This window comes from Choloepus didactylus, chromosome 20 (assembly GCF_015220235.1).
Source record: "Choloepus didactylus isolate mChoDid1 chromosome 20, mChoDid1.pri, whole genome shotgun sequence".
NCBI classification, from domain to species: Eukaryota; Metazoa; Chordata; class Mammalia; order Pilosa; family Megalonychidae; genus Choloepus; species Choloepus didactylus.
Window position 1 is genome coordinate 17,831,517 of NC_051326.1, and position 23,039 is coordinate 17,854,555.

Below are 23,039 nucleotides of genomic sequence, written 5' to 3' on the forward strand. Positions count from 1 at the left end.
AGACTTGAGGCATATCTAAAGAAAACTACATAGAAAATATGATCTTAAAAATATGAACAGATCAAAAACTCTGTAGAGGGAGGGAGCAAACAAGCTTATCAAATATCTACACAGGCCTCTGGTTGATCATAAGCCACTCCAGGCTACTGTTCCTCCACAGCATCTTTGAATAACTAGCAAAAACTGTCACAGCCATCTTCCTCAGAACTCTGGAAAAGAGTTAAAAGGTTACAGTATCTGGGAAAATGCCAAATCAAGAAAACACTGCTTTAAAAACAGCTGGAGAAACTCATGGTGCCTTGCTGCCCCCTTCACAAACCCTCCCTGGCATGGTGTGGAGCCAGCCTGCTCTCTCCTTGTGGGTCTCTGGTTCTCCCTCCCAGAACTTGCCCTGCAGTCAGAAGCAGCTTGCAGATAGTGAAAACAGCATAAAAAACAATTAAATCAAAGTGGCATGGGGGCAAAGGATTACCTGCTTTAAGTCATTCAACAGGACACCCAGGAAGGGGAGAAAGTCTATTTCCTAGGGAATACAGGGGGCATTGGAGTTCCTGTAAATGGGGGAATTAATTCCTAAGGCCATAAGCCAAAACAAGCCCAGGATAAGATGCAGGCTCAGAAAAGATGGAGAGCATCCTGCACTTCATATTCACCTTGGGGTTATCTTTTTTATAGGAGTGCTAAACTCTGAAGGAGAACACCAGCCAATGCAGAGCCAAACTGAAAAGACTGCCAAAAACTGTGTGTGTGTGTATGTGTGTGTGTGTGTTTGCATTTGTTTGTTTCTGTTACCTCCTGGCACTCAAGGAAATCTCTGTCATATCACTAGGTAGACACAAACCTAAGGAGTAGACATCTCAAGAACTAAATTTAAGGGTTAACCTTTTAAAATATTAAAATGTACAGTGTGCAACAAAAGATTACAAGACAAAAAATGAAACAGGACATGGCCCACCAAAGGAACAAGATAAAAATCCAGAAACCATCAAAGCAGGTCCTTATATACTGATAAAGGGGTCAACTGAACAAGAATACATAAAAATTATAAATGTGTACACACATAATGGTAGAGCCCCAAAATAGATGAAGCGAATATTGACAGATTTGAAGGGAGAAATGGACGGTTCTGCATTAATGGTAGAAGACTTTAATACACCACTTTCAGTAATGTATAGAACATCTAAACAGAAGATTAATAAGGAAATAGAAGACTTGAATGATGCTATAAACCAACAGGCATATATCAAACACTTCACCCCAAAGCAGCAGAATACACATTGTTCATGAGTAAAAATGGATCATATTCCAGGATAGACCAATAATTAGGTCACAAAACAAGACTCAATAAATAAAATAAATATTAAAATCACACAATGTATCTTCTCCAACCACAATGGAATGAAGCTAGAAATCAGCAACAGAAGGCAAAATGGACACTTCACAAGTATGTAGAAATTAAACAATAGACCCTCAAACAACCAATGGGTCAAAAAAAAAAAAAATCACAAGGGATATTAGGAAATATATTGAGGCCAATGAAAATGAAAATACAGCATACCAAAATTTATGGGATGCAGAAAAGGCAGTGCTGAGAAGGAAATTTATAACTGTAAATGCTTACATTAATAAAAGAAATATCTCAAATCAGAGACCTAACCTTACAACTGGAGGATCTAGAAAAAGAAGAGCAAGCTAAACCCAGCATGCAGAAGGAAGGAGATAATAAGATTAGAGTAGAGATAAATGAAACGGAGAATAAAAATTGATAGAATCAACAAAATAGAAAGTTGGCTCTTTGAAAAGGTAAATAAAAATTGCCAAACCCTTAGGTAGACTGATAATGAAAAAAGAGAGAGGATGTGAATAACTAAAATCAGAAATGAAAGGGGGGCATTACTACTGACTTAACAGAAATAAAAACAATTATAAGAGGATACAATGAACAACTACACTCCAACAAATCAGATAACCTAGATGAAATGGACAAATTTCTAGAAACACAAAAACTAACTACATTGACTCAAAAAGAAATAGATCTCAACAGGTCAATAACTAGTAAAGAGACTCAATCCATAATCAAAAACCTCATAACAAAGTAAAGCCCAGGACCAGATTGTTTCACAGGTGAACTGTACCAAACATTCCAAGAATTAACCCTATCCTGCTCAAACTCTTCCAAAAAATTGAAGAGGAGGAAACACTCTTTAACTTATGCTATAAGGCTAACATCACCCTAATACCAAGGACAGATAAACACACCACAAGAAAAGAAAACCATAGACCAATATCCCGCATGAATCTACAAGCAAAAATCTTCAACAAAATACTAGCAAACTAAATCTAGCAGCACATTAAAAGAATTATAAACCATTATCAAGTGGGATTTATCCCAGGTATGCAAGGGTAGTTCAACATAAGAAAATCAATAAATGTAATACACCACATTAACTGAACAAAGAAAAAAAAAAAAGACACATCTCAATTGATGCTGAACAGGCATTTGACAAAACCCAGTATCCTTTCTTGTTAAAAATATTAGAAAACCAGGTATAGAAGGAAACTTCCTCAACATGATAAAGGCTACATATGAAGAACCCACAGCTAACATCATACTCAGTAGTGAAAGACTGAATGCATTCTCTTTAAGATCAGGAACTAGACAAGAATACCAACTGTCACTATTATTCAACATTGCACTAGAAGTCTTAGCCAGAGGAATTAGGAAAGAGAAAAAAATAAAAAGTATCCAAATTCTAAAGGAAGAAGGGAAACTTTCCTTATCTGCAGATGACATGATCCTTCATACAGAAGATTCCGAAAAATTCACAACAAAGATATTGGAATTAATAAATAAGTTTAGCAAATTGGTGTGGTACAAGATCAACATGCAAAAACCTAGTAGTATTCTATACACTAGTTATGAACAAACTGAAGAAGATATCAAGAAAAAAATTCCATTTACAATAGCACCTAAAAGAATCAAATATCCAGGAATAAATCCAGCCAAAGATGTAAAAGACTCATACACAAGAAAACTACAAAATATTGCTAAAAGAAATCAAAGAAGACCTAAATAAATGGAAGGATATTACAAGTACATAGATTGGAAGATTAAATATTGAGATGTAAATACTACCCAAAGTGATTTACAGATTCTATGCAATCCCAGTCAAAATTCCAACAGTCTTATTTGCAGAAATGGAAAGGCCAATCATCAAATTTATTTGGAAGTGATAAGGGACCCTGAAAAGCCAAAGCCATTGTTAAAACAAAAAAAAGAATGAACTTGAAGGACTCACACTTCCTGATCTTAAAACTTATTCCAAAGTAACAGTAATCAAAACAGCATGGTACTGGCAAAAGGGCAGACAAAGGGACCAATGCAATCAAATTGAAAGTTCGGAAATCAACCCTACTGTTTAAGGCCAATTGACTTTTAACAAGAGTGCCAAGCCCACTCAATTGGGAAAGAATAGTCTCTTCAACAAATGGTACCCAGAAACATGGATCTCTATACACAAAAGAATGAAGAGGACCCCTACATCACCATATTAAAAAAAATCAACTCTATAAGATATATCAAAAACCTACATATAAGAGCCAGAACTACCAAACTCCTAAAAGAAAACAGGGAAGCATCGTTAGGACCCTGTGTTGGGCAATGGTTTCTTAGACTTTACACCCAAAGTACAAGTAACAAAAGAAAAAATAGATCATTCAGACCTCATCAAAATTAAAAATTGCTATGCATCAATGGACTTCATCATGAAAGTAAAAAGGCAACCTATTCAATGGGAGAAAATATTTGGAAACCACATATACAATAAGGGTTTAATATCCAGAATATATAAAGAAATCCTACAATTCAACAATAAAAAAGGTAAGCAACCCAATTAAAACATGGGCAAAAGACTTGAAAAGACATGTCTCCAAAAAAGATATACAGAAGACCAAAAGCACATGAAAAGATGCTCAACATCATTAGCTATTAGGGAAATACCAATCAAAACTGCAATGAGATACCATTCATACCCACTAGAATGACTTATATTAAAAAAATAACAAAATAACAAGGGTTGGAGAGGACGTGGAGAAACAGGAAGACATTCATTGGTGGTGGGAATCTAAAATACTGCAGTTGCTGTGGACCACAGTTTGGCAGGTCCTCAGAAAGTTAAATATAGAATTACCATATGACCCAGCAGTTCCATTTCTAGGTATATATAATTGAAAGCAGGGACTTGAACAGATATTTGTCTACAGCACTATTACTCACAGTTGCCAAAAGATGGAAGCAACCCATGTGTTCAATTGATGAATGTATAAACAATATGTGGTATAAACACACAATGGAATATTATTCAGCCATAAAAAGAATGGAGTCCTCATATGTGCAACAAATGCATTGACCTTGAAGACTTCAAGTTGAGTAAAACAAGCCAGACACAAAAGGACAAATATTGTATGATGTCACCGACATGAAATAATTAGAACAAGCAAATTCACGGAGTCAGAAACTAGAATGTAGGCTACCAGGAGCCGGGTGGGGGTAGGGATTGGGGAGGTAATCCTTAAATTGTACAGAGTTTCTCTTTGGATTGATGGAAAAGTTTTGGTAATGGATGCTGGTGATGTAGCATGATGTTGTGAACATAATTAATAGCACTGAATTATATATTTGCATGTGGTTAAAAGGGGAAATTTTAGGTTGTATATATGTTACTAGAAGAAAAATGAAAAAAAAAGATATAACTGTACAACACAGATAGTGAACCTTATAGTAAATGATGGACTATAGTTAACATTACAATTATAATACTACTATTTCATCAATTTTACCAAAGCTACCACACTAATTGAAAGTGTTAATAATAGGGAAAACTGTATTTGTGTGTGGTTTTTTGGGAATTCTGTATTTTCTGTGTAGTCTTTCTGTAAAACTATAGGTTCTTTAATCAAAAAAGACACATACAAAAAATCCCAAAACAATACAAATGGCCAATAAACACATAAAGGATGCTTAACATCATTAACTATTAAGGAAATGACAATCAAAACTGTAATGAGATACCATTTCACACCAACTAGAATGACTTCTATTTAAAAAATGGAAAATATCAAGTGTTGGACATACGCAAAACATTGTAATATACTTTCACTTAGTTAAGGATTTGACAACCAGGTCACTTGTACACTTAAGCAGCGTTACTCATTTTTGCATTATCTAATTCATTTCAATCTGTAATGTATTTTTTAAATATCTTTAATATATTTTTCAATTAATATATATTTTCAAGAAAGTAGGTAAAAATAGCACAAATTACCATCCTGTATAAATTTGATGTAGATGATCTTGCACATGATAACATGCCCCAGAATTCATACATTTTGTGAAAGATGTCATTCAACCTTTTAAAAATAAGATCTATGCAACTTTAGCTTTTGTTATTTCAATATCTAGCCATAAGGTAAAAGTAAGCACTTTCTTGGAAAAGAACCAGGTCAAAAAAAAAAAAAAAAAAAATCTACACAGCTATAATTCCTCTGACTGGGTATTACATTTAGTTGAGAGCTTCCTGGCAGCAACAGCAAAAAGAAAAATGACGTCCACAAATTAATCCTCAGTAGAGACATGCCTTCCTTTGGTACTAAATCCTGAAAGGAATTCACAAGGTGGGACTTAAGCAAAAAGAATTCAATGACATAGTGAACAATGTCCTAAAATTTTTTTTTTTAAATACACTGAAATATTTTCATATAACCATTTTTCATGTTGTCCCTCAATAACAGCTGAAGGCATGTCCTTAAAAATAACTTAGCTGTAAATTTTACTTCAAAAAATATATAAAATAGTCGGAGTGGGGCAGGCGGGATGAGGAGTGGGTGAGAGTGTAGATATAGGTGAAACAAAAACAGCAGACTGTTACTAATTGTTGAAACTGAGTGAGGGTATAGAAAAAAATAAAAAAAGAATAAGAACAACAACAACATAGGGAAGGCATCTGGAAGCCAGGGAAGTTATTCTAATGTGTTATTTAATAAAGACTACGCTCTATTTGATGAAGTTTTAAGTTCAGCAAATAAAATTGCTTACTCGATCTTTGAAAATTGATCATCTGGGCTATGCACACTTGTTATATTCAGAACCACCCTCGAAGCATTGAGAACTTTTCTATATGGTGTGCGCACGCCTAGCTGAGCATGGCTGCAGAGTATCAGCATGCCTAAGACAACAAGGTACCAAGGAGTGGAGGGAAAAGCCAGATTCAGATACCTTCGCTGCAGTTCTTCAGGGCAAAGAAGTCCACCGCAGACAGGCTTCGGTTTCCACTTGAGATGTATTCCAGGGCCACTCGGAATGGGTTCTCTGGGCGCCCAACTCTTCCCTGCAGCACGGTCCAGCTGGTTGCATGACAAGCAGAGGGGAAAAGCATAGAGCACAGTGGTGAGAAGCAGCCTAGGGCACGTGTTCTCCATGGACATTGAGAATGGAACTTGAAGAGACTCCAAGACAGTGACCCTGACACAGTACACAAACGCTTGTGCTTCCTTCTTCCCCAGCTAATGCATAGACCCAAATCTCAGCCCAGCTGTAGCCACTGATGATTCTTTTGTCATCTTTTTAAGGCAACTGCAGATCTTTGGAATACTTTAGTAGCTAGTCTTTGAGGGAAAGAGTATGTATACTTGAGGAAACCTCAGAGTCAAGGAAAAGTCCTCAAAACCTTTATCAGTCTTTTCATAATTATCTCTGGACAGAATGCTTGGTTATCACAATTTTATCTGATCTGAAAGTCTCAGAACCCTCAGGTTTGCTATATAGTTACTTAAAGGAGGCTAGCATAGGCTATTTATTTACTGCAGGAAAATTAAAGTGCACTGAAGCATGTATTTTAGGGTAAAAGGTACCTAAGATTGACGTGGACTGCAAAAAGTGCAAATAGAAGAAGACGGAAGCAGGTCAAATGGTAAGCTCTGCATCCATTCATAATCAAGGACACTGACATTGCCAGAGAACAAAGGATAAGCCAAATGAACATTTTTACACCTCACTCATGTTATTAACCTTTGGAATAGCCTCCTGTCACTGATTGGAACATCAAATTTATTTTTCAACATCAAAATTCAGGTATTTTAAAAATATTTATTTTGACAATTTTGTCTGGAGAATGAAAATTTCTTAGATTGTTTCATATTTTCTTTCATTTAAAAAAACTTTATTGAGGTGTAATAAACATACCATAAGTTGCATATATTACAAGTGTACAATTTGATGAATTAAAGTGTACAGTTTGATGAGTTTTGACAAATCTATGCACCCATGAAACTATCACAGTGTTCTGTATTTTCTTACCACTAGGTTTGGCTCAGGAATGGCAATACAGGTGGTCAGGAATTTAGGAATAGTCTATTTTTTAAAATATGCTCCCCCCACCAAGTATAAAGTGATGGGGATGCTGCAAAAAAAAAAATTGAACAATTCAGAAAAGCTGGTATAGGAAGGTCAAAGTCATTCGAAGACATCCAAGGTTCACAAGTTGGTGAACAGCCTTTCAGCAATGATTTTATGAAACCAAAACCATCCTATATGGTTTGCTCTGTGACTGCATTTTCCCACTCAGTGATCTTTCATGAGACAATAAATATAGATTACATTATAATTTCAATGATTGCACTTCTAATGATTTGTGTATTGCTTCTGATTTCTCTCTATCATGATTGTGCTGAGGCTAGCCACCCCCATACGTGTAACTCTGTCAACTTATCTGATTACTACCTTAGGGCAAGTTCTTCGAATCTGAGTCAAAGTGAATGTACATTTGAAACTCTGATGCATATTCACCAACGTGCATCAGAGGGCCCATGTCTCCATCTGCAGCTAACACTTGATCCCATCCTTCTCGTCCGTCTTGGCTGACTTCTGGTGATGAAGGCATTGCCGAAGGCAATTGAGGATCTCTTTCAATGCGAGCTCCTCTAAGGCAGTTTGCATCTCTGGATCCCAGCACCTTGCTGGGCAAGCAGCGGGAGTCTGCTGAATGGAGGAGGAAGTTTTGTTCCCTTCTATGTTCTTCTATAGTTAATTCAGATCACTGAAGCCAATTCCTCAGCCATTTAATAAAAGTGTATTAAGTTTCCCCACAATAGATTCTGTAGAAGGGATTATTGCTGCTGTAAAGTTTGCTTTCTGTTACTGTACCCAGCAGGATTTCTACACAGAATAAAACCAGTGCAATTGAATAAGTAAAAGGGTGCCTTTCAGTTTAAATGTGGGACTGTCAGAGAAAGAAATATTTGAAAATAAACTGTAAACGAGGAGTTCTTAAGAAAATAAACAAAAACAAACAGCAGATTTTTTTCCTTTTTTTTTTTTTTTTTGGTCTTCTGAAAAATAAAGGACCTTATTTTTGGGAAAAGATGGTGGGAAATGGCCTGGGTATACATACTCTGCCAAAATCGTAGCTCTCGCTCCAAAGAATGATGGATTTTAATTCCACGTACACAGTGGCCCTTGACAATGATTTCCACTTCTATATTGGCAGTAGCCCTCTGGATAAATGTGTCAAGAGTTTTAGGAATTCGTTTCTGAGTTACCGATGCAATAACTTTTGTCTGAAATCCTCTGGCCTCCCATAGTTTACTGCTGCAACTTTAATAACTTTCAGAGAAGTTGCGAAGCATATATTTTATGTCCAGGGAAGTTGGGACTAGAAAAGGGCAAGCTTACACCTAGGGTCAGATTTATTTTAGAGACAGCCAAAAACTCAGTGCAAAACAAGTCCATCTCTGTCTGCCTCCATTTTTTTTGCTTACATCCCAACAGTTATGAAACTAGCTCATTAGAGTCCTGTTTTCCCTGCTTTGACTGGTAGCAACATTATTTAAGTTTGCAAGGGGGAAGGTTATCTTCTGACCTAGAGCCTCCTAGAAAGAGACATGCAGCTGTACCCATGTGTTGGGGATTTGTGACCATCTTAGCACTGGTGCTTCAATCAGTCAATTTGACAGTGTGGGGAGCCCATCTGGACATCAAGAAGCTGGAAGGGCTGAACAGACAGCCTGTCACCATCCATTATCCTCCAGTCATCTCTCTAGAGCTCTCTGGTTTCAGTTCTGGCTCTGCCCTTCATTTGCCTGATAACTTTGAACAATGCACTTTACTCTGGATGCCTGAAATTTTGGACGTTTTCTGATCAATTGTACTCTCAACTAGAAAAAGTGTCTCCGACTTTGTATGGATTTTTTGAGAGATGACTGACCATACATTTTTGTTGAGTGGCTACATCATGACTAATAAATTAGAGTTCACCACAAAAGGCAGGAGGGTTGGTTTATGGATATCAAGGTCTATTTCTGACCTGGAGTCTAGAAGTAGTATGTACAAAGGCCATTGAGAGTCTTGCATTCTTGTCATGGATTTTCCACGTACAGTTTGAATGGACATGGACAAGCCCTGTACCTCCTTGAGTTATAGAGTTTCTTCATCAGCAAAATGCAGGTGTTGAATTAGATGTCCACAAAGGTCCCTTACTTATCTGATGCCAATGCTTCTCTAACAGATAGCAGGAGTCCTAATGACAGAACATTTTATGAAACCCTTGAAAGCTGCAATTGAAAGGATAATATCCTCATAGAAGGTGGAAGGAGAGTGATTAGGAAGAATCACAGGGACTCGGTTCAAGCCCCTCCGAGAGATGGAGAGACTTGCCCAAGGTCATATGTTTGGTTACCTGCAGACCTAAGATTAAAATAAAATATATTATTGCTCCTAGATTGCAAGAACCAGAAACAATGCAGCCTATGGATCAGTCTGTACAATCAGTTGCACTTCATGTCACTAAAATCACAGAGATAGAAAAGGATATGTCTACCTGGCATTACTAGAAAGATCACCAATTTGGGTTTTGAAGATACATATGCCAGCCAAACACCGAATGACAGTGAAATACATTGTCAGAAAAGTCCACACACACACACACAAAATCATAAGAAGCTCTGACATGGAAACAGAAAGAATCTCTAAGTCTCCCACAACTCCATATCAGGTTATTCTCTAAGTGTTTAAAGGACACTGTCTAGCACACCTGATGTGAGGCAAGCTGCTGATGAGATTGAAGGGTTGGCAGCAGTGACTCAGGAGAGGGTGAAGACACTGTGTTATTTTAAGTACAGAATGAAGGAGCACTTTTTGACAGCACACGGAGGCAATGGATGGCAGATGACAAGACAAAGGAACAAAGGAACATGAATTACTTTGCACTACACCATATTACAGTAGGTATAATGGTGATGTACGGCTTGCTCACAAAAGTGAGCCCTCAAACCCTACAAACTGTTCATGAAATGCCTTTCTGAGATGGTTTTAGCTGTAGTGAGGTCTAATTTCAGCTCTTGGCTCCACCATCTACCAGCTAAGTGACCTTAAGCAAAGATTTAACTTCTTTGAACTTCAGTTCCCTTATTTTTAAGATGGAGGTCATAATCTTTACCTTACTGGATTGTCGTGAGGATTTAAGAGAAGGATGTATGTGAAGTAACTAGTAGTGCTTGATGCATGGCAGGGGCTCCAGGTGGGAGCTATTCTTAAAGAAGACCATACCTTTCTTTAAGGAGTGGCATTTGACCAGGCAAATATCTGCATATCAACCCATTTATGAGATTCAACAGGGAAAGGAATGTAGATAAAAGAGAGGTGGGCAGGGATTTGTTTAAACCAAAAACAATACTAATTAAATGGATCATCACACAATAAGCAAAACCCCGAGAACACTGTTACAACAAGATATATTAGGACTGAGCTATGATAGCAAATCAACCTTCTGCTCAAAACCCTCCAAAGGCTCCCATCTCAGAGTAAAAACTTCTTATTTGCCTTGTATCTAGTTCCCTCATACAGTCTGTTGAATTGAATTCCATTTCTCATGTATTTATTGGTGCATCGTTTTACACTAGAGTATTAGAACCTGTAAGGATATTAAGGGTCTAGGACTTAGCTTCACCCTCAAGAAGGGCAAAGACTAAGATTAAAAGTATGTACCAAAATTTATAATGTGTGGCAGTATTTAAGAACTGAGTGGCACAGGTACAATGTATTAAGGAAGCTTAGAGGGCAAGGGGATGTCTCATGATGACTGATCAGGACAGGTGAGACTTTAAGGATGAGTTGTGAAGAGGAGGCAGGGATTGAGCAAAGGACAATAGACTCATGTGGTCATATGAGCAGAGGCCACAGAGAGTGTGTGTTCAGAGAACAAGTGGTCCATGCTGGTGGGCGTCAGTGTTTTCACTGGCCTCCACAAGATAGAGGTCCTTTGTGTCTCACCTCCCTATCCCCTTGAGGCTAGAGTGATGGGTCATTCACCATCGTGTCTCCAGTGCCTGATGCATTATAGATACTCAACAAATATTTGTTGAATGAGAGAACAAATCGATAGACAGACTTCTGTTAAGTTAGACAAGATTCAGACACTATTGGACAAAATTTATGTTGCAGTGGAGATGAGTTAATCAGAAAGTTTCATGTTAATTCACTACTGTTAGCTGTCATCCATTCATGTGTTAAGAATGCCTTCACTACCAGGAAGGACCCAAGGACTGGGGAAGTTTGGGGGTTGAGAGAAGAAGCTTGTATGCCCACAGGGTTTATCTCATAGCTCTTGGCCCCCCACTTGCCCACAAGGACCTTGCTGAAGGGGGCAGGGCCATGGAAAGCAGCCATCAAATTAACTCTTGTTCATGTTTAAAGAAGGAAACATAGAATTAGAGTAATTGAGATGTGGAGTGGACCCGAGTACTCAACTAGGAGAGTTCTCATCTGATGCATGAGTTCTCATTGGTGCATAGCAGGGATCAACAGGTGGGGGCTATTCTATTCTCTCTTTAATGCAGGTCAGGCTTGAACCAAATCTATATGAAGACAACCAACAGCAGCAACAAAATTATACCAACAGTACTGATATCATGATCAACACAAGAATTAATATTTATTGATGGTCTACCCTATGCCCTGCTGATAGCTGGTTTTTAAACCCAGGTTAGTGTGAATCCAAAGTCTTTACAACTACCATCTTACATTGCCCTTCTAAGTTCCTTGAGGATAAAAACCATGTCTTCCTGAGGCTTTGTTCAACTTTTGACTCTGGTGATACGTTTGGGCACCTGAAGCTATAGTAAGTGGCCATCTTCATGTTCTGTCCTGGCCACCAGAATTGAGATTCCCATGGTGACCAACCCCCTTGCTGGAACAGCCAAAGGGCATGGGTTAGATGGAGGATGATGGGAACCACATATATTAAGCAAAGGCCACGTCCCTGTCACATAGTGCTTGGTCACATAACTATTAAAACTACCAAGTGTGACCCTGGCAAGGCTCGGGCCATGCTGTTGACATTCCTCCATATGTCTCTTTGCTAAGACACTCTCTTGACAAGTGACCGGACCTGGGTGTGAAGGTGTGAGAATTTGTTAGAGATGAGGAACTGAGCCTGTGGGAGCTCATCTAGATCAATACAGGAAAAAAAGCCAATTGTACCTCTTTCTCTAATCTTATCCTAAAGGGAAAAAAACTCACGTAACTTTCAAGTTTTCCTTAAAATATACCTTGTAGTAATTCTGCAGCAAATATAAACCATTCAGCACTATTTTTATCGTTTCCATTAAATCAGCCTGCATTTAAAGCATTTTTATGGGAGACAGCAGGGAAAAAAATGCCAGATCAATGTAAATTTGAGGGTGAAGTCCTTTGTTGTTTGTTAATTTTCTGTAATAATAATGCTTGGTTTGTGGCATGGGGTCTTTTATCCAAGTAGCCTTGGCTTTGTTATCCACTGCCCTTCACAATTTCCCAGAAGCTGGATGAATATGCCCAGGAGAGAATCAGATCCAGACAGAAACAAGGTTTCAGTTGATTTGGGATCTGGCTCCTGCTGCAGAGACGCTGCATGGGTGATGGGATCTCTAAAGTGGCCTGGCATTCCCAGGGTAGGGGATGAGACAGTACTCCCCAAATGCTCTCCTCCTAATAATTTCCTCATGCTTTTGAAAAAAGAGAAAAATGAACGGTCTTGGGCTCCCTTTAGTTTTTTCTAATTTTCCCCTCCCTCCACTTTTCTTTTCCCTCCTTCCTCTTTTCCTTCCCTTCCTCCTTCCTTCCTTTGAGAGAAAGATGAGTAAGAGCACAAATTTTAGAGCCAGTCAGCCTGAGTTCTAATCTCAGTTCTGCCTCTTATTGGCTGTGATACCTTGGGCCAGCTTCTTAACCTAACTCCTCTGGGCCTGAGCTCCATCAGCATGAAGCTTACAAGGTGGTTGTGAGGGTCACACAAGTTAAGACATGTAAAGCAGTCACTAAGAGTTAGCTAATCCTCTTACTAGGTTAGGGTTTCTTTTCTTTCCTAAACCCACAATGGCAGCTGACCTTACAAGGAATGACTTCACAAGGAGGTGAAATAGGAAACTGGCCATGTGGTGGGGTTTCAGGGATTTGGGGAGAGCTTCCCACTTGAGAAGAATCATGATTTTGGAGCTGCTGTCATTCTCCCACTTGGAGGGGAGGAGACACATGTACAGATAGATGCCGGTGTCCCAGGGAACATCGTTCCAGGCACCTGATACATATATCATTTTTGTGTGAATATTTACTTATGTTCTGCCTCATTCCAGGAAGGATTTCAGCCAGTTATTTTACTTTATCTGAATTAATTTTCACAAAAATTGCATGAAACCGATATTATCACCCCTATTTTGTAAGTGAGAAAATTGAGGCACTGGGAGAGCTTACATAACTTGTACTTTCTCTGATAGTGCACATGGGTTTAAAATTTATGCCAAATGTAAATGATTACTATCAGAACATTTTATAAGAAGAGCTTTTTGGTTGGGGCTGGGAGTGGGGGGATAGGGGTGTTTGAAGAAGAGCAGGACTAAGAAAAGGGAGCATCCAAGAAATATTTTGGCTCCTTCCTTGTTTTACCACAGGCTGCCCTATTCCTTCCCTATTCAAGTTTGATATCATCACAATTCCAGGTTGGGATATGCAGGCCTGTGGGAAGTAGGCATCTTTCCTGAACCCTGGCTGAGATTTTTTTCCTCATTCTATATATGGGGTTAGGAAGTAGGAGAATTGTGAGTCTAGACTTAGAGCTAGCCCTTAAATCCTGGGTGGGGGTTGGGGGTTGGGGGTGGGAGTAGACTGATCATAACCACAGCTGTAAGGAAAAATAACAGGAGAGGAAGTAGAAGCAGAAGAAGCTTCCATGAGACCAATCTGCTTACTGGATTAGCACAAGCCCTACATTTCACATTCAGAAAACCCCCTGTGCCCTCAGCATGCTCAGCAGTCAAGCTTACTTTTGAGTACCCTTGCACTTTCTGCTTCCACTACCTGAGCTTTATGACTACTAAGAGTCAGTTGTGTTTGTTCCCAAACCTGTTTATGCCAGTTGTACTCATTAAATTGGTACAATGTGAGAGAGAAAAATTTGAATACCTTGGAAGGACTGGTAATGGCAAGTCACTAAAAATAATTGCTGTTGAATTACGTGTGAGTGGGACAACCGAAAAGATCAGGAAAAAAAATCATTAAAAAGAACAAAAAGCCTCCACAGTCAGATTCATTCACAAGCATTTAAAATTATTTTTATTTTAAAGCAACTGAAACTAAAAATCATGGATGTGATTTATGCAAAAAGGCAATGTAGAACTCTGATCAGCAGACCCACGGTGGAGGCAAAGGCCTTGGCCCTACATCAAGAGGTTGGTACATTAGCATGTATTCAGAAATTGAAAGGTAAAATAAAATGATTAAGGATATAAGTTGATTGTCAACCAACTATTGGTCCCCATCTTATTGTCTAAGAAGGTTTCAGCTTTGCTCCAGTTTGAATAACGAAATACACAGAAGTTTCACTAGTGATTTTCCTTCTTTGTTAAGGAAGGAATGCTGATTATTCAGGCAAAAAAATTCAAATGGGAGAGCACTTCTTTGAACCTAGAGTAGTGACCCTGAGAATCCTGACGTTTCTGTTTCCTTTCCTCTGAATTTTGGATTAGGTCCCAAGCGAACCACCTCCTCCTCCAGCATCTGCAGAACATCCCTCCTTGGGGAGCTGTGGGGAGGGTCTCAGATGGATTCCGGGCAGGGGAAGTGAGGAGAGAGTTTGGTTGGAGCCCACATTCTAGTAATCACTTAAAATTACAGAAGTGAACACAAGAGGGGATTCTGGCAGGGTTTCTCCCTTCAGAGATTTCTCAACTTCTCTGGCAGGAGTGTCTGGGGGTGGGGGCGGTTACTCTGATTAGAGCCCCCCGCAATCATCTTGCCTTTCTAACTCCTTCTTAATGAAGTTTGGGCACATCACCTACCAGTGGCCAGTGGGAATCTGGAATCTGGTTTCCTAATTTCCTCTTCCTTCTGATATCTTTCTAGCACCATCTGTTCTTTTCAAGTACAATCTTTTCTTATGCGCCAACTTTTGGCAGTAGGTTCTTTTGTTGTGTTTTAATACCTCACCCTCAGGAAGAAGGACAAAGACAAGATTGAAACCCAAAATGTGGCTGTTTCAGTAGGTTCCTCCTTTGGTGCCCCCCGTGGAAGTACTGGGTCCTGGGCGGGGCGGGGCTGGGCCTGGGCCCAAGCATTCATTCTGTACGTCCACCTCAGGGCGCAGCTCCCAGGATTTCCCTCAAAGCAGCCCTCCCTGTCAACGCTCAAGTGATACCCACTAGCCCAACCTGCTCCCTGGAGAGGCAGCCTACATGCCACTTAATGTGTTAGTGTCTTGATTGATTCTAATAGAACACATGCCTCGGAGCCAAGCAAAATGCTGAGGCCCAAGGCCAGAGGCTCCACTTCAGTCACAAATTCATGGTCAAGCCAAGCTACTGTGCTGAAATTTTAATATGGTAGAGTGGACCCAGCCATAACCTGCAGTTCCCTAAGAAAAACCTGGAGCTGAGATAGTGGTCAGCCTGGAAAGGCTGATGGACCCGGCAGGCCCAGTGAGGGGGAAAGGATGGCCCACAGACTTGTACCAGCCAGATGTGATCCTCCAGTCCACATGCTGCTCCTGCCCACCCCTTCACTGGGATGCCGAGGTAGGTGCCAGAGCCTTTGATGGATTGTGTTCTGAGCCCCTGGGAACACAGGAGCTCATGAGCTCTGCTGCAGTGCTTACACTGTACCATGGCAAGAATTGTGGATGATCGTGTTATTCTGTGGATGAAAGGTGTTAAAACTAGCATGACACTTGGAAATCACTGTCTCGTATTCTCAGGTAGCAGGCAAGGACTGAGGCTGAGGGATACACCCCCCTCCACTCTGCAGACATCAGAGGGCTCCACTTGACACCCCTTATCCGGAATAATCTTCTTAAAATTCAAACAGGACCACAGCATCCTGTTTCCTTCAGAGACAAGTCCACAGTTGGACCCCTGCCTGCCCTGTGCCTTCGTCACCATCTCCTGCCTCCCTCCCCCACTCCTGATGGTCTAGCAACTCAGACCTGCCTCTGGTTCTCTGCACAGGCCAATGCTCTTTCATGCCTCGCACATTTGCTCATCGTGTTCCCCGTACCCAGAACCCCCTTCTACTTTTTCTCTACCTGGCTCTTCTTCATTGATCAAGACTCAATTTGGAGAAGATTCATGGACAAGGTGACATCTGTTATTATTGGCTTGCTTCCCCTGCTCCTAGGAGGGATGGGCAGGAAGGGTGGATAATTCGAAACCACTCCTACCAACTGGAAAAACAACCTTTTAAATATTTTTACAGACTATGGGTGAGTAGCATCATCTTTCTGTGTGACAACCAGCCCACGGACAGTCTCACGAGCCGGAAAAACAACTTAGTTTTCACAAAGCAGCCTCATTTTCCTCGGGACCAGAAAGAACACAGGGCATGTTCTTACACATGTACCTCTGCTTCCCCAAAGAACAACATCACCATTGCCTTCAGGGAGGCCCCTCTGTAGAATGGCACTAGGAAGTGCTTCTTAATAGCCCACTAGATTTGCCCAGGTAATGCTCACACCTTTAAGCCATGCTTGCAAAAACTAACAGAATTTGGACTTGAGGCTTCTCCTGCATCAGCCATGTGGGAACTTTCCAGAACACAGCAGAAAGAACTGCTTGAGAGGTCCTGAGATTGCACCAATGCTGTGCTCACCTCGGAGCTGATTCCTGGGCTGGAACTGCCACTACCAATTTTCATATGATTTTACGGGTTAGCTCAAGATCTTGACCTGGAACTTAGGACAATGCTGAGCCTGTGCTGGAAGCAGAGACACAAGGAAGAGCTGGAAAGATCTGGGCCGAGGTGGGTGGGAATCCCCAGTCACGGGACCAGCCTTTCCTCCCCTCTCCTGATCCCTCTCGGGCTTTGACTATCTACAGTAAGAAAGCATTAAACACTCAGACTCTTTGACTCTGGCCCTGGTCCTATAAACTGAAAAACGGCAATTTTCTAGAAGAGCAGGATCCTGATTTGGGGCTGCTTCAGGCTTCCAGTGGTACATTCAATCAATAAGGGCTTGGGGAATGGTCACCTCCAGAAGAGGAATAGCCCATCTTCCTCCACCTGCCTCCCCAGAGATGTATGCCAAGTAATTAAGTGCTGCCAGGATATTCACTGCATTATAAATGTCACCATAGCCACCGAAGAGAAACCCAGAGCCGGCCATGCAGTTCTGTTAAAACCAGACCAAACCAAACTGAAACCTCCAAAGAGTCAATTTTTATTTTTACTGGCTCCCGGGGATGAGGCTGTAAAACCCATCTCTTTGCCCAGGCCTTTTAGTGATAGATCGTGGACGCTCATGTCTGTCCAGGTGTTTGACATGTTTCTCATGGAGCAGAGAGGGAGTGCAGAAGCCTGTCCTCCCTCCCAGCCGTGGGTGTTCTCAGAGGCCGGAGGACCGCAGGAACGTTCTATGACAGCGGCTGGGAAGACGGAGTCCGGTAGATGCGCTCCTGGCTCGTATGAGCTCTGGGTGGTTCCAAAGCTCTGTCAACAGCCCTGAGCAGGTTCAGAGACACCATTCAAAACAGCCCCGAGCCTCTGAGTTAGAGGGCTGGTGGCCTCTGCACCAAAGACAGGCTCCTCGACATGTGTCTCAGCTCTTCCTCCACAGAGTGGGCTTTGGTGGGGGGTACTGCTGTGAGCGGATCCTGAAAGATATGGAAGGGAGCCTCCGACTGTGGACTGGGGTCCCCCGAGCAATGGTGTAATAATAGTTCCATTGATGGTCTATTATTATAATTATTATAATGCTGACCACTTCTTAAATACTAACTCTGTTTCAGACACAGTGAATGAGCTTTTCACAGTTACCTCATTTAATCGATCCTCTCGGGAGCAGTGAGTAGGAATTGTGGCCCCCGTGGTACAGATGAGGACACTGAGATGGCGTGAGGAGAATTACCTTGTTCTAGGTTTAGTAAGTAACCGAGCCGAGGCACAAACCCAGGCCTGTCACACTCCAATCCACAGCTGTTCCCATGTGCCCTGTAGTCTCCTACGGAAGCAATGCCACCTGGGCTGCTGTGGGGAAGGGGAAGGGCAGCCTCAGACATGCGGAGAGACCCAAACCTCAGAGACGGTGAGATAGGGCAGTTTCCTGAGCGCCCATCAGTACTTACGGCACCCAGGACAGGCTCAGGACACAGATGGACCCCACTCCAGAAGGCTCAGTTCCAAAGGGTCAGTGCCTCGGGGTCCCGCCTCGGCACACTCACGCCCATCTGGACACACACCTGCCTCTCATCTGAATCTTCCCCCTGGCAGGCAGGGAAGGCAGGTGTTCTCACACCCTTTGTCGCACAGCTTGCTCGGAAGGACGGCTAATATGCTCTGGAGCTTGGTCTTGTGATTCCAATACTGGTGCTCTCCTATCTATCCCTTGAAGACTCCTGAAAAGTAGGAAGTGCCTCGGAGTTTAGGGATTAGCTGCTGTGTTGCCTGCCTGGGGTTTGCACTTGTTGGGCCTGACTGACGTCCCGAGTGCATGGCCATCCCTCGTGGGGGCACGAGGGGTGTGGGGGCGGGCAGGGGCAGGGCCTGCCTCACCTCCGATCTGGGAGTCTCCTCCTTCCCTGGTGGGTTCACATGGAAGGAAACGAACATCAGTTCTTGTAGGGCAGGGATAATGCATGTTTATTTCCATTTGTAGATGAGGAAACGGAAGCATGGAAAGCAGAAGAAAATGCAACCCGTTTTTTCCTTAGGAAAGAACACAGATGCCAGGAAGCTAGGCCCAGGATCTGGACCCTGAGCCCTGTAACCTCTTATGAAATGAGTACAGGTAACCCAGGGCCTCTGGTCCTCACCTACAACTGCTCGACTCCTCGTGGGCCTGTGGATGTGAGCTTGCCAACTGGAGTAGGGCTGGAGCCCCATGTTCAATTAAATCATATGTTACTGTATTCCCTGTGTCTAACACAAAATCTAGTTTACAATATTTTATTAATTATTTACCTCTGTTAGAAAAAACTTTTTGAGCACGAACCCTGATGTATATACATATATACACAAACACACAAACATAAACATATACGTACTGCTGTCCATCTGATACTAGACATTAGTAAAATTTAACATCTTATTTTTAAATAAATGGTAAATATAAGTAGATATGTAAATAGTACCCTGATGAATCATTTTGCATACTCCTTCCTAGATGTACTGCAAACCATTTGAAGACCCAGTGGCTTAGCCCATTGCTGTATTAGAAGATCCAGCTCTTGAGTGACTAAGGCTCCTGTTGCTTTGGTCCAGCCCTTTGATCGCCTTCTAGCAGACTAGGCTTGCCAATGCAGGCCACTCCCATTTAACTTCCAAAGGGCTGCTGACAGCAGGCCGGGAAAGACCTCACCAAGGTTGGGGAGACTCCATCCCCTCTTGGCTGCCTCTACCCAAGGATTGGACTTGGATCATCCACGTGTGAGCACCAGCCTTGGTTTTTCTCCTTTTGTCCCTAGCTTCTTTGGTGGATTCACCTTTTCTTAGGCTGCGCTCTGTCCCCCACCCAGCCCACTGTCTCCCAACAGAAGCAGATGCTTTCAGCTTGCAAGTAAACCTTCTTTCAGCAGTTGGTGATTCTGGATACAGAGTTATGCATTTCTTCCCCACAAATTGCTGCCACCAGATACAAAGCACTGACACCTCGGGGGTGGCTCCTGTGGCTAGTCGCACCCCACCTTAGCACCTTCACTACACCCTGATCTTTGGGGAGCAGGCTAGTAGCTTGCTTTCACTCTTGGCTTTCTCTTCGCCCCATGGCACGGCTGCCCACTGCAGACTGCTGCTGCTCCTGTTTCCTTTTTCTGTCCCAGGGGAGGCAGGACCCTTTGCAATACTGGACAACCCCTCAGCATCTGTTTTTACTTTCCCCAAAGCATTACAGGGCTCCCTAGAGTTCAGTTGAGAGATCTTTCCTCTCCCTGACCCTTCCACCCTGAACCCCCACATCATATTCCTTCAAGCTATTTCCCTTAGAAGGAGTCCCAACATGCATCTGCATGTCCACAGAATTGTGTAGTTTATAAAATGAGCATGAAAGGACATGCACATCTAACACGTCTATTTCTTGTTTGCTACCTGGAAGTAAGGGAGTGGAGGTAGAAGTGGGCATTATCCCTAACTCAAAACTCTTTTGGAGGGGAGACTCCTTTCCCAAGAATTCTGGGGCTCCTTGGTGGGACTGCAGATCAAACCCGGTATCTTCAAACCAGGCCACACGGCCTGAGCCTTGCATGCAGGCCTCCAGTGGAGGTGACACAAGCAGAGTATTTAGATAGGCCGGGTTCCAGGGGCTGCTCTGTGGAAATAATTGAAGTCTTTTAAGAGAGGTGTCTAAGAGAGCGATTAAAAGGGAATTGCAATTATTGAGCCCAGAGGTAAAATTTCAGAACTGGCCCATAAATCCTGGTCTGACATGAAATTTAAAACTCCCCAATGGTCTCCAATGCCATATTAAAAGAGTTTTAATACTAAGAAGTAGAAATAATGAATGATAATCAGGGTATTGTTTCTGGGAGTAGGGGCAGCTCTGAGGGAACAGCTTGCAGGGCACTGCGGGGGAAGCTTTGGTTGCTTTACATCAGTTACTTCACAAGAGATCAGTGAAGGAAGGGAAGGCTGGTTTGGCAGAAGGGCAGGAGTGAAACGCATGGAGAGACATTCCCCAGCTAACTCCAGCCCAAGCTCTGCTTAAAACCCAGAGGCGCCGATAAGGGTTTAATATCCAGAATGTATATAGAAATCCTACAACTCAACAACACAAAGAGAAACAACCCAATTTATAAATGGGCAAAAGATTTGAATAGACACTTCTTCAAAGATGATATACATACACAAGTGGCCAATAAGCACACGAAAAGATGCTCAACGTCATTGGCCATTAGGGAAATGCATTAGGGATGCCATTAGGGAAATGCAAATCAAACCTACTGGGATAGCTATTTTAAAAAACCTACTGGGATAGCTATTTAAAAAAAAAGGAAAATAACAAGTATTGGAGAGGATGTGGAGAAACAGGAACTCTTGTTCACTATTGGTGGGAATGAAAAATGGTGCAGTTGCTGTGAAAACCGGTTCTGTGGTTCCTCAGAAAGGTAAGTACAGAATTACTATATGACCCAGCAATCCCACTTCTAGGTATATACACAAAAGAACTGAAAGCAGGGACTCAAACACTGATGTTCATAGCATTATTCACAATCGTGAAAAAATGTAAGCAACCCAAGTGTCCATCAACAGAAGAATGGATAAGCAAAATGCGGTATATATGTACAATGGGATATTATGCAGCATTAAAAAGGAATGAAGTTTCTGATACATGCAACAACATGGATGGACCTTGAAGATAGCATCTTGAATGAAATAAGCCAAACACAAAAGGACAAAAAAATATTGTATGCTCTCACTTACATAAAATAATTAGAATATGCAAATTCACAGAGTCAGAAACTAGAATACAGGTTACCAGGGGCTGGGGTAGGGGTTGAGAATGGGGAGTTAATACTTAATTGGTGCAGAATTTCTCTTTGGGGTGATGGAAACATTTTGGTAATGGAGGTGGTGATGGTAGTACCACATTGTGAATGTAATGAACCCCAATGAATTGTATATTTGAAAGTGGTTAAAATGGGAAAATTTAGGTTATATGTATGTTAACAGAATTAAAAATTTTAAAAATCATACGTCTGTACAACACAGTGAACCTAATTTAAACTATGGACTACAGTTAATAGTATAATCATATTAATAGTGTTTCATCAATTGTGACAAAAGCACCATACTAATGCAAAGTGTAATAATAGGAAAAACTGTGAGGGGGAAGTATATGGGACCTCTGTACTTTCTGCATGATTTTTCTGTAACCCTACAACTTCTCAAAATAAAAACTAACAACGGCTCTCCTCCCAAGTTTTGAGTCATCAGCAAACGAGGCCTCCTATGGAATGAGATAAGGTACATGAATGTGTTAGCGCCATGCCAGGAATGCAGTAAGTGCTGAACAAATGTTAGATTCTTTCTCTGCCACCATCTTGGTCATGGATTCAGAGCCCTGAGGAGCCACAGGCCATGGCAGAGGACTTTGGTGGTTTTACTAGAGACACCTTCCAGGTGGAGAAAACTCATACTATGCCTCTTCAGATGAAAGTGCTCGATTTCCTGCAGACCCACCTACCAGAATATCAAGGGAAACATTGTCAATTGCGTTGCCTAAATCACAATTTCAGTGTCTGTCACATTCCTCGAACCTACTAATCGCTCAACCCCACTGAAGGAGTTTTCGCAGGACTTGTTCTAGGGGACTCTTGGAATCACCACATTCTCTTCTAAAAGTTCCCAAACCACCTCTTCAGCAACTTGTTTAGAATTTGACTGGGGTTAATCCTTTTAAATGCAACTTTTTTTGATTGACTCTTCAAGTAAACAAAATCCTAAAAATATGTCATTGAGAGCCTTGTCTTTATATATCTAAAAATAAAATTGGCTATAAAAGGAAATCTAATCACACTAGCCTGGTTTCCTTTTA

The 23,039-nt window shown here is 41.4% G+C and overlaps 1 protein-coding gene across 1 annotated transcript in view; it reads right to left on the reverse strand.

The window, feature by feature from the left end:
- ALK (ALK receptor tyrosine kinase) overlaps positions 1-23,039 on the reverse strand; it is a 725,024-nt gene that overhangs the window by 199,767 nt on the left and 502,218 nt on the right. The window contains exon 5 of the mRNA XM_037813067.1: positions 6,275-6,402. Coding sequence (XP_037668995.1) covers positions 6,275-6,402 — 128 coding nt within the window. The remainder of the gene's footprint in view (positions 1-6,274; positions 6,403-23,039) is intronic.